Consider the following 12,280-nt stretch of genomic DNA (forward strand, 5'->3'; position numbering starts at 1 on the left):
TATTAATAAATTAGCAGTTACAAATTTGAAATTTCTAGAAATATCAAAAGTCATATGTTAGTTAATTATCTTCTAAATAATATCTATTTCTAATTTTTTTTGGATGTGAATATTTTGGCTGAGGTGGATAGTCTCATAAGCCTTGAATTTAGTCCCTTTTATATAGTAGAATTTAGTTTGGATGGAGTCTAATGTACTTTTATATGAAAAATAACACTAAACAAAATTCCACGTTTCTTGCTCGGATTTTTGACTTTGTTCAAAATATGTTTTATCTTTTTACGTTCTTCTACGGCAAAGGAATCTCACCATTAAAATAATTTCTGTGGCTTAGGTTTTAATCTGAGCCAAATTCTGAAAGCTGAGTTGATTCTCCGGTAATCAAATCCCTTCCCGAGATCAGAAACCATACCAAAAGCTCTTCTTCGTCAAACTCGGAGCTGTTCCCGCCGTAGCTATGTTCTCTCCGAGTATCCACGTGCAATCTGCCACTAGGGATTTTTGCTTGTGGATTTGAAGCCGGTGTTCAAGCCAGGTTTAGCCTTTCCTTTTAAAAGTTTTCTCCTTTTCGTGTTACTGAATTACTGTTTGGTTCATGTATGATCTTGACAAGAAATGTTAGGACAGTAACTTGTCTTTTGTCTGTATATAGCTACTATACATACATGTTAGCATAAGATTCATGAGTGTATTTTTATAAACAGAAACGTTTTTATTGTTGTAGGTGATGGATAAGCACTTGAGTATATTGGAAAAGCACATTGAGACACGTTTTGTGAAGATCCAAGCTGAGAAAAGTTTGTTTTTGGCTGAGAGGTTCAAGATTGTCGTTCTTCCCACTCTTGCCCTCATCAAGAACCCAAGTGGATGATTACATGGTATAATAATAATCAGTGGCGGATGTAGAACTACTATTAATCGGGGGCACAAAATTCTAATCAACTCATTTAAAATAAAAAAAAAATGTTTCATTACTAAAAAAATTCCTTACAAAATTATTTTAGGAAATTTCATATTTTGGATATCTATTTATTATTTTTCTATTTCCAGGATCACTAGATAAATTCTTTAAATCATTTCTAGAGTTTTTTCTTGGATTTTTAACATAAAAACCCCTCAAGTAAGTTTGATTTGGGTAAAAACCCCTCAATTAAAAATGTAACATAAAAACCCCTCAATTCATCTTTTTTAACGAATTAACCCCTCCGTTTACAATTGACGTTAAAAGTTGTATTTTGTCGTTAAGTCTAAAACGATGTGTTGCATTTAATTAAAAAAAGAACATGCAATCTGGAGCAAAACCACAAGTGTTTCACTCATGGCACGATGTCTGTTTTGAGAATATAAGATCGACATATTGATATAAAAAAACCCAAATCACCAAAACTTTAATTTCCGAGAGATGTAGAAACTCAATCTTGGGAAATCATCTAGTCAATGGTTTCTGGGCTTTCAGAAAACTAGGAAGCTGCATCCGGTTCGTAAGCCACCTAATCTAAGACCATGAAGACCTTCCAGAAAACAAAAGATAGTGGATGCAGTCAGCTAGATAGACTTATTTGTTGCAAACTTGGCTTTATTTGGTTTTTATGTAAACTCAGATGCAGTTGGATTTAGAATTTGATGTAAACTCTTTTTTTTTTTTGAATTTTCAGGTCTTTGTAGAAACATCTCAATTTTGGAATTTTCATGTTTATGTATATTCTAATGACGTAATGAAAAAACGTAAAGAAATTACTGTAGTTGAGCAATAATGTCACCGAAAGCCTGAAAGGACACCATCTCTACGACATCACCAACAATTAAAGACAATAATTTAACCAAAGAACACCAACAGTTTAAACATAAGATACTAACAAGGTATGAGTCTAACAACAACAACAATAAGACTAAAAGAAACCAACAACACTTCTAAAACTTAGCTCTAATACTCTCTCTCTAGTACACCAATAATCTCACTTATGTCTTTATTCATATCAAGAAAGCTTGCTTCAGCCCCATCAATTTGTTCTCCATCATAGCTTGTTTTTCAGCCAAGACACCAAATTCTTCCATTTGTGCTTCATATTGCCACTTAAACACATGGCATGGACCAAAGATAGCTCCACATCGGTATAATCTTCTCTCTGGATTCCCTTTGTTTTCGATGTCAACATGATTGTCAATGATCCACATTGACACTGCCTGGGTATTCCACGTCCTAAAACTGTTGTGATTATGGCTCCAATAATCAATCTCTTTACACTAAAAATCAGTAGAGAGTTCAAACATCAAGAACACAATTTAAGATTAGAAACAACAAATCACACACGGATGGAAACATGAGAGAAAAAATTGAAAATATACTATTCTAACTTACATGAACGAAGAAGAATGGAGAAATATTGAGAGAAGTTACAAGAACCCTAAAATTTTCGATTTGGGAATTTTGGAAAGCCATGAAGAAGATAACAAAGCTGTGATGTTTTTGTCATAAGTGAAACACATCGTTTAAGACTTAACGACAAAATGCAGCTTTTAACGTCACTATAGACGGAGGGGTCAATTCGTTAAAAAAACTGACTTGGGGGGCTTTTGTGTTACATTCTTAATTGAGGGGTTTTTATCCAAATCAAACTTATTTGAGGGGTTTTTATGTTAAAAATCCCAAGTGTTTCACTCATGGCACGAAATATTTGAGATGACAAATCATTTTTAGAGTTTTCAGACGTAAATGCAAAAAAAAAAATTTAGGCTTGAAATATTTTCCATTAAAATTTTCTATGAAAAAAAAATTAGTACATTACTATAGTTTCTACGTTCTCATAATTTCTTATTACTTAAATCACATAAATCAAAATTTTATTTAGTTTTACGGTTAAACTTTTACCTTTTAGTTTCTCTCTTGAACTCGTCAATCTTTTTGTCTACGGTGTTTAAATTTTTGTGATTAGGGAGAAGACATAGAAAAACGTGGGTGTAGTTAGTTCTGGGTGTAGTGTAATTAGGTAGATTTCAACTTCATTATTATTTCCTTTAGCTTTTGATTGAACTTTTTAAAACTGAATTTATATTTATTTTGGGCTACAATAGATTTATGTCATATAATAATGTGTTATAGATTGTTTAAGCCGAAAATATAAAGCTTTGTTTCTTGACCAATTATTACATAACTATATTTAATTAATATACATATAATTTTTTTTTAAGTAGTGGGGGGCACGTGCCCCCGTAGTCACCTATGTACATCCGCCCCTGATAATAATAGCAGCCTAATTCCCCTCTGTTCTTTTTGAGTTCTTACTTGCTTCTTTGTAACACTTTATATATGTATATCAAATTCTTTTTCAAAAAAAATAATCTTCAGCCTTTTCTTGTGTTTCTGTAATGCTAAAGATGAATCTATTCATGAGTTGTATGAAACGAGTTAAGTTGTGACTTGTAATTCGATGCTATTCATTAGTTATAATATGGATTTTGACATTTCTTAAAAATTTCGAGTATAATCTGTTTAAAGAAACAAGCATGTTCCCGTAATTGGTAGAGAAATTCTGAACAAGAGTACCAAATACAACAAGTAACAAAAAATACTGATAACAGCTGAAGATGCAATTTTGTGATCTTGTAATCTAATAACAGCTGAAGATTAGTGATATAGTGTTGTTCATTTGGATATAGATGGGGAAAAATCAAGAAGATCGTTGAGATCAAGCAATGAAATGTGACTGAGGAAAATAAAAATTGATGAGCTTTCGGAAGTTTGGAACTGAGTTTTATTCCTTTGAAATTCCATTAAAATTCATCTTTTCTTCCTAAGAATCCAATCAAATCCACTGAAGTACTCCTGATGACAGTTATATTCAATTCTATTGAATTCATTGTACAATGGCAATTATACATATTACACACCATGTATTGTTGCTGTTTTTAAACATTGTTTAGTTTCAGACCATAAAAAAAAAAAAAGTTCAAATAAGCTCTGAAAAAGCTAAATAAATCTAAAAGACAGTTCAACCATGTATCGTAGCTATTTAGGTAAAATAGGTAGACAGTAAATTATTAAATTTTTGTGGGTTATACAAGAAAAACTGATAAATAGATACATATATTTCGAAGGCAACAAAAGAGAGATAAATATGTAATTTTATGTCTAAATGCTTGCAGAAAATTTATGTGATAACAAGATATAGCAAAAGCAAAGACATACCAACCACAAACACCTTCATCATCATCATGGCCGTCTTCCATCCATGATGGTGGTTTATATATTCTTCTTCATCATCGTCGTCTCTTTCATCTTCTTCTCCATACCAAAACTTATTAAGCCAACGCCAATAATATTTATGCTCAGATTGAGCGACTTCATCATCCATTTCATAATATTCATCTCCATACGTGTGGTTGTCAGGACTTCCTCCAGTATCAAAGTAATCCACTTCGCTACCATCACAACTCTGATCTGTTTCCTCACTCAAGATCTGAACACCACACTCAAGAATCTTGAGGTTATCCACGCAACTGAATTCAAACAAAATCTTGGTCGCTTGAACATCCACTTTACGTGTTTCTTGAACCAAGTTACCACCACATACGAACAGATGCTCCGTAAGAAAATGAGAAACATTCATTGAATCCCATTTAAGCTCCATGATGATGACACCTCCTTCTGTTATTAGACGACAAGTTATATCAAGATATGAATACTTGATTGGCGAAAGCATTAGACATGCCTTGAATCTTGAGGATGAAGAGAAAGTAACCGTAGGGATGGTTATGGAGTTTCCTTTAGCTTTGTTAGTGAACGCCGCAGGAATATTTTTACCTGGTAAACATACGTATTCGTAAACCCATTGTTGTATGATTTCTCTTCTTGATTCTTCATCCAGTTTCAAGCAGTTTTGGAACATGAGTTCCCTGATTGGATATTGGAACAGGAGGCCCCTCATTGGATCATTTAAATAGATACACACTCTCTCGAGTGATCCACAATCGGTCGCATCTATGTACTTGAGGGAAGAGGGAAGACCTTGTAGTGACACGAGTTTTCTACACTTGAAGACGAAAAGACTTTCTAGTCGAGAAAGGCCTATGACGCAATCTGGAATCCTCACTATATCACTGTTGCTTAGGTCTAGATGTGTTACACTTTCGGGGACATGTGTTAATCTCTTTAGGTTTCTGCTGCCTATACGAAGCCACTCAAGACGAGGTAGACGTTCAACAATTGATGGATGGACTTCTAACTTTGTGTTTCCAACATCGAGGTCCTTGATGTTCATAGAAATATCTGGATAACTTCGCAACTGTGAGCAATCACTCATGTCTACTTCCTCAAGAGATGCCAAGTTGATATTTTTTGGAATGATTTGTAGCTTTGCGCACCCCATCATCATCAGCTTTTTTAGTTTGTGTAGGTTTCTAATTGAAGAGGGAAGCTCCACCAAACTTGTGCAAGATGTAAGTGTCAATGTCTTGAGGCTAGTAGCCTTTGAAAGATCTGGGATCTCTATCAAGTTTTTGGAATGTCCCAAATCTATATCCTTGAGATTTGTAAGTGGCTGCATTGTCAAGCACAACAAATGAAAATATATCGTATTTAGATCAGAACAATTAAGAAAAATAGATTAAAAAGTTCCAAACTTCTAAAATATGCAACTTTTTCTTATATAAGAAAATACACCGTTTTAGATCTAAGTACACCCTATTATCCAACTTCCAGTGTAGATAGTTTTATTAAAAATATAAAAAAATTCATTAGTTTAAGTTTTGAGAAACGGTATATTTTCTTAAGAGGTTGAGATATCTATCAAGCTTCTTAAATCATTATAAACATATATAATATGGAATTCTCGAGCTATCTATCAAGATACCAACCTGGATACCTCGCCAAAGCTTCTCGAGCTTACTATATGCCATATGGAATTCGACTAGACATTCAGGTCGAAATGTTGGAGGAAGAAGTGTTCCTGGATATGAATCCCAATGGAGTAACCTTAGACGAGGTAGATATTCTATGTCTTCTAACATCTGCAATGTACTAAAATTTCTTCCATGCACTCTTAGGAACCGGAGATTACGCATTCCTTCAAAGGCTCGCCCACTGATAGAAAACTCACTTATCTTAGACATATCAAGTGATATACCTAAGACAGATCCAGTGCCCTAACAAAAAAAAAATTCAAACAAGACTGGTGAAACTGTAAGAAAAATACCAAATACTTGTTGATCAAGCAATCTATATACACATTGGAAGAAGAACGGGACTTACAGTTTCATTTGCAAGCACATTACGAATATCTTCGGCTTCTACTAAAAATTGACGCTTTCCAGGTTCATTAGATTGTTCATAAACTACTTGCCTCCCCAATTGTTGGAGTAAACAATGCATTGTGATCAACCCATTGGTTGATATATGCACGAGAGATTTCTCGGAAAGGGTCTTCAACCCATTTCTGACATCCAAGTCACTATCAGCTAGCATAGTTGTCAGATGATCAATGGTTTCATTGTTAAAGAAGAACGCAATGTGAAGAAATAGAGACTGTTCTTTCTTCATTAGTTTGTCATATCCCACTCTTAACACATTCTCAATTTTCCTATCAAGGCTATATTCTAGCCTAGAAACTTGACCTTCCCACTCGTTCCTATTCTCACCACGTAAAGATGAACCCACAACACGAAGACCTAGTGGAAGATTACCACAAAGATTTGTTAATTTCTTTGCAAGCTCATCAAAACCATCCCATAGAGAATTTGGCTTGAAAGCATATAGACGTAGGATCTCAAGAGCTTCTTCTTCCGACGGATAATCCACATGGTAGATATCATCTACCCAATGTGCCTTCAGTATCTTTTTATCTTCAGTAGTAACGATAATTCGGCTTCCCAAACCAAACCAAGATGGTTCTCTAGCCAAGGCGTCTAGTTGTTCCAAATCATCTATCTCATCAAGAACTATAAGGACTCTTTGGTCTTGTAGCCATTCTTTTATTGTGCCTAGATGATGTACCTTCATATCCCTTTGGTTCAAAATCTTGGATAGAAGCTGGGTTTGTAAATACAATTTCGAATCATGGTCATCCGTACCAAATGTTTCATATTTTTCCTTGAGGTTCTTGAGAAAACATTTAAATTGAAAATCAGCAGAGAGCTGGTTGAATAAAGCTCTAGCAATAGTTGTCTTACCGATTCCAGCTGGACCTTGGATTCCAATCATCTTTACTTCGTCACACTCAAGGTGTAAATAAGCGTTTAGTTTTCTCAAGTGAGCTTCCATTCCCACCAGCCCTTCAAATTCATTTGATGGTGTAACATTGATTTTGTTTGAAACATCAATGGCAATTTTTTCGATCATCTCAGCTTCATCATCCCTACCAAAAAGTCTAAATTACAGATAAACCACCACTAAAGCATTGATTAAAAGAAAATGTTTACTTTACAAACACATCTAAAATATATCAGTTCCAATATGAAACTAAACCTTTCTTGAAATTTGATAAAGAAATTATTAAACTAATAAGACCATATGTCAGTTGCTAGACGACTTCGTACACAAAGCAATCAATAAATGATTCGAATAATAGTTTTGAACTTTTTAACTATGCAGTACTATGCACAATGCAAACGGAATACTATACAAACAAGTGAGCCCGCGCGAAACGCAGAAATTTGGCATAGTTAAGTGTTTAAATTAATATTTATCTTTAGTTTCAATGGGTTGGTTATATATTTTAGTGAACACTTACTTATGTGTGATCTTTGCTTATACAGGATGTTACGATACTGAGAGATGAAGTCATTGCCGTTGAATAAATTGCATAAGAATAGAGTTATGATTCTTTGAATTGAATAAGACAGTGTAGTTACTTTATATTGTTTGATTTCTTATGTGTGATCCACTATCATATATGTTCTTATCGTGTTCTTTGTAGGGTTGTTGTGTATTTTGGTGTTCTTCCGGATTTTACAACTATTTACTTAATTTTAAAGTGCAAGCGACGGTTTGTGGTGCTATTTTGTTTTCTTTAGTGATGGTAATATGTATGTTTTTTTCTTGTCAGCTATGTATTTTTTTTTAATTATTTCATTTACTATATCTTATTATCTATACTATTAAAAGGGAAGGAGTCCCAAAAAATCTACTTATGAAAGGTTGTTGGACCTATTCATTATACTTAACTATTTTTTTGGTCTCACCATATATTTCTCTAACTATACACTAATCAATTACCTTATATTTCTCTAACTATAAAGTAACCAATGCATTTATTTAATACTCAACTTAATTACTATAATACACCAAATATTTATACATCAATATTATTAATTCAGAATCATTGATATATTTTACCCATATTTTTCCTTGGAATATTACTTTTGTGCCACTAAACCTATTTAAAAACAGATTATTTTATAACTGATTTAATAATTATACAACCCACGATCATTTTTCTTTAACAAAAGCAGTTACTGTAAAAATATTTGGATTTATTGGTAATTAAAGTCTGAACAATACCATACTTTTAATTCATATTAAATGTTTTATGACCCAAACTAACATAAAAACATGATGCAAGTACGGTTAACAAAAAGTTCAAAACATGATAACATTCGACGGTCAAAACATATTAACTTCCAATTACGATTAGAGAAATACTTCAAAGTACAACAACAAGCTTAATTATATTTCAAAATTATAGCTTTTTCTTTGAAAACCTTCCTAGGTTATTTTTGTGATGAAAATCTTTTACAACTGGGTTTATTAGGAGAAAGGGTTTTGTATAAATATTTTTTCAGGAAATTATAGTATTTTTAGAATGTTTTTTATGTTTAAATAAAATATATTATTTATTTTTAACATTTATAGGTAACTCAATTATACTCAACTTAATAATAATTTTATTTCTAAAACTCAAAAATTTAATCTTAATATAGTCAATATAAAAACTATAAACTAGAATGTATAACATAAAAACAATGTAGTTTATTCAATTTTATATCTTAGTAAAATTTATATGAGAAATTTAATCAAATTTTGAAAAATATTATCATGTTATTTTAGATTTTCACCATGTCATCTGGTATAGATTCACGAGTTAATATGGATTTTAGATTTTAAAGGATTTTAAATAATGAATTTTTATTAAATTGAAACTAGATTATATATGGTGACTGCGTTTACTGGTTTGACTGTAGATACCACTTATTGGTGTTTTGGTTCCTTTTAGTAGAAAATTAGACTGAATGTTGAAGACTTATTAAGATAATTTTTTAATATTTGAAAAAAATGTTTGAGTAGTTTGTTTTTATTGGATAATTCAGCTTATAAATAGTATATTTAAGATATTTGGTTATTTAGAAATTACATAATAATTAATATTTGTAGGTATATAATTTGTATTTTAAAAGTTTAGGTATCTATTTATCTTTGTTTTAGAGATATATGATATGTTCGGTTATTTATAAATTTTGGTTCAAGTTTGGTTTTATTTTATCAATTTGGTACGGGTTGATTATTCGGTTCCGAATAATATGGCCAAACTTATAAACTATCTTATATAAAAATTTATATTAAAAATTATAAAATTCAAAAAATAAATCCGCGCTTTTTAAGCGCGGATCAAAATCTAGTTTTATTTTAAAGATTATGTTTTGATTATGTAGTAATCATTAGTTGTGCTTTTTATATCATTTTTTTGATTATGTAGTAATCATTGGTTGTGCTTTTTATATCATTTTTCACGTTAATTTCTCTAAGCTTGAACTTGGCACCCACAAAAGAAAGAAATTCTAGTGAGTTTTCTTCTTCTTTTTTCGTTGGTCGGGATTTGATGATGAAACGTTAAAAAATAATATTGCAAATCATTTCTATTTCTTCGTTGTTCTTATGATTTTTTTCTCTTTGTTCTCGAAGTTTATATATCTTGGATTAAATTACTAAATTATTACTTGTTAACTAATTTTCACACCAAATCAAGTTATATTATGTAGTTTTACTAACTTATTTATTGTCAATTTGTTATATTATCTTATTTCTGTTTCTCCAATTGGTTTGTAAAATATTTATCTTAATTATTTATTAATCACTGGTTGTGGTTCCAATTATTTATTTTTGTTTTTGTTAATTTCTCTAAGTTTGAGCTTAATTAGTGACCAGAAAGGAAAACAAATGTGGATGAGATTTACTTTTTTTTTTGTCTTTGGCTTAGGTTTGAAGAAACAGAAAAAGTGATATTGTAAATGATTTTTTTTTCTTTTCGTTCTTATAGACTTCTCTATTTTTTTCTGTATTTTTTTTTTAATTTTAAGCTTTATTGTAAATGTATTTTCTTATTATATTTTCCATATCATGTTAGTTTCTATTTTTCCAAATAATTTTTAAAATATATTTAATTATGTATTAATCATTAGTTCTGATTTTCGATAATTTGTTTATCTGGTCTAGGCTTAAACTTGGTGGCCGAAAAAAGAATAGTTTTTGGTTGGAATTCATTATTTTTTTTTATTTTTGTTGGTCTATGTTTGATGAAACATGAAAAAATAGCATAAATAAATTTCTATTTTTTTGTTATATGATTTTTTCTATTAGTTTTTAAATAAAGAAATAAATAAATATTTATTTTATATTATATATTCATTAAGTTATTATTTATTAATTAAAAGATTGATGTCAGAATTTTGGTTAGATTGAAAATCAAGAATTGTTTTTTTATGATTTATTAAATGTTTTGTTAATATAATTTGTTTAAATAATAAAATATGAGAATTTAGGATTCTTCATTAATATTTAAAAATTTATGCTTATGTGTCAAGTTTATACATAATCTATTGATGAGGTGGTTTAAAGAGAAGAGCTGACATTTGTCTTTAGTTCAAAGGATTGGTTATACATTTGTCTTTATTTTTTTTTTCGTGACAAAGAAAGAAAAGAAAAAAGGTTATATATTTTTTTATAAACCTTTATTTATGTGTGATCTTTGTTTATATAGGATGTTAAGATATTGAGATATGAAGACATTACGGTCGACTATGCATAATAACATAGTTCTTTGTAGAGTTTTGTATTGCAGCATTCGTTCGAACTTTGCAACTATATACTTTAATTTTAAAGTATAGGATACGGTGTTGTAGTGCCATTTTGTTTTCTTTAGGAGTGTGTGGATCTTTTAGTGATGGTAATATGTATGCTATTTTTTTTATTTTTTATTTGATATATTATATCTTGTTATTTTATTTTTTTAAAATATGTTTTGATTACGTAGTAATCACTGATTGGGCTTTTTATATCATTTTCATGTTAATTTCTCTAAAGCCGACCTTGCTAATCTTTTAAACTGTTGCTAATATATTTTTTTTGATTTTATAATAAAAATTCTTAGTTTTATTGGGATAAAATTTTTTTTTTATGAAATATAATAAAATTATTTTGTTGCTTTTTATAACTTATTGTACTACCTATTAGATAAAATATAAAATTATTAGTGGTTTAGTATTTGCAGAATTAAAATCAAATAATTTGTTCATTAAAATAACTCGTATTGGTCTAGATATATTGCATGTTTGAAAAACACAAAATCGTATAGTATTAATATATTCATAATATTCACTAATTGTCTTTGTCAAGTTATATTTTAATATAATTTTACTAATTTAAAAGTTTTCATTTCATAATCTAATTTAATTAATACTAGTTTACATATTTTATTTTATAATATTTAATTTTTCAAAATAAGTTTATCTGAAAAAATAAAATTGTGTTATTTATGGTAAAATTACCACAAATATCACATTCATAGTATCACTTTTCATGTTTAAATTAACTACTTTCACCCTCCCTTTTAATGAAAGGTAAAATACCTTTATACCCATAGAATTAACTAATCTAGATTTAAGGTTTAGAGTTGAGGGGTGTGATAGAATTTTTAGAAGAGAAAAAGACTAGGATAGCACCAAACCAAGTTTTTGTTCCCAAAATAGCACTCAAGGCTCAAAGTCACAAAAATAGGTTTCATTAAAGAGGTAAATATACACTTATACCCTTTGGGTTAATTAATCCAAACCTTAGGGTTTAGAGTTAAGGGGGTGGGGTTTTGGAATTAGAGTTTAAAATTTTATAAAAAATAAATACTAAAATAAAAAATAAAAATTTTTAAAACTGTTTCAAAAATTATTTTTAAACTATAAAAAGAAAATTTGAAAAAAAAAAAAAAAATTTCAAATTGTTTTTTTTAAAAAAAATTATAAAAATTTCGAATCTGAAAACATATAATCTGAAACTATAAAAAAAATTTCTTTTTTTTTT

At 29.9% G+C, this 12,280-nt stretch overlaps 1 protein-coding gene across 1 annotated transcript; it reads right to left on the reverse strand.

Annotated features, from left to right (window-relative positions):
* Window positions 1-1,726: 1,726 nt before the first annotated feature.
* On the reverse strand, window positions 1,727-11,942 carry LOC106449428 (disease resistance protein RML1A-like). The gene is made up of 4 exons (XM_048736957.1): window positions 6,248-11,942; window positions 5,854-6,141; window positions 2,360-5,537; window positions 1,727-2,244 (listed from the first exon to the last, which is right to left on the reverse strand). Exons 1-3 carry the CDS (start codon window positions 7,331-7,333, stop codon window positions 4,149-4,151), a joined length of 2,763 nt encoding a protein of 920 aa, XP_048592914.1. The 5' UTR covers window positions 7,334-11,942; the 3' UTR covers window positions 1,727-2,244; window positions 2,360-4,148.
* Between the last annotated feature and the right edge of the window lie 338 nt (window positions 11,943-12,280).

This window comes from Brassica napus, chromosome A7 (genome assembly GCF_020379485.1).
Source record: "Brassica napus cultivar Da-Ae chromosome A7, Da-Ae, whole genome shotgun sequence".
Taxonomy (NCBI): Eukaryota; Viridiplantae; Streptophyta; class Magnoliopsida; order Brassicales; family Brassicaceae; genus Brassica; species Brassica napus.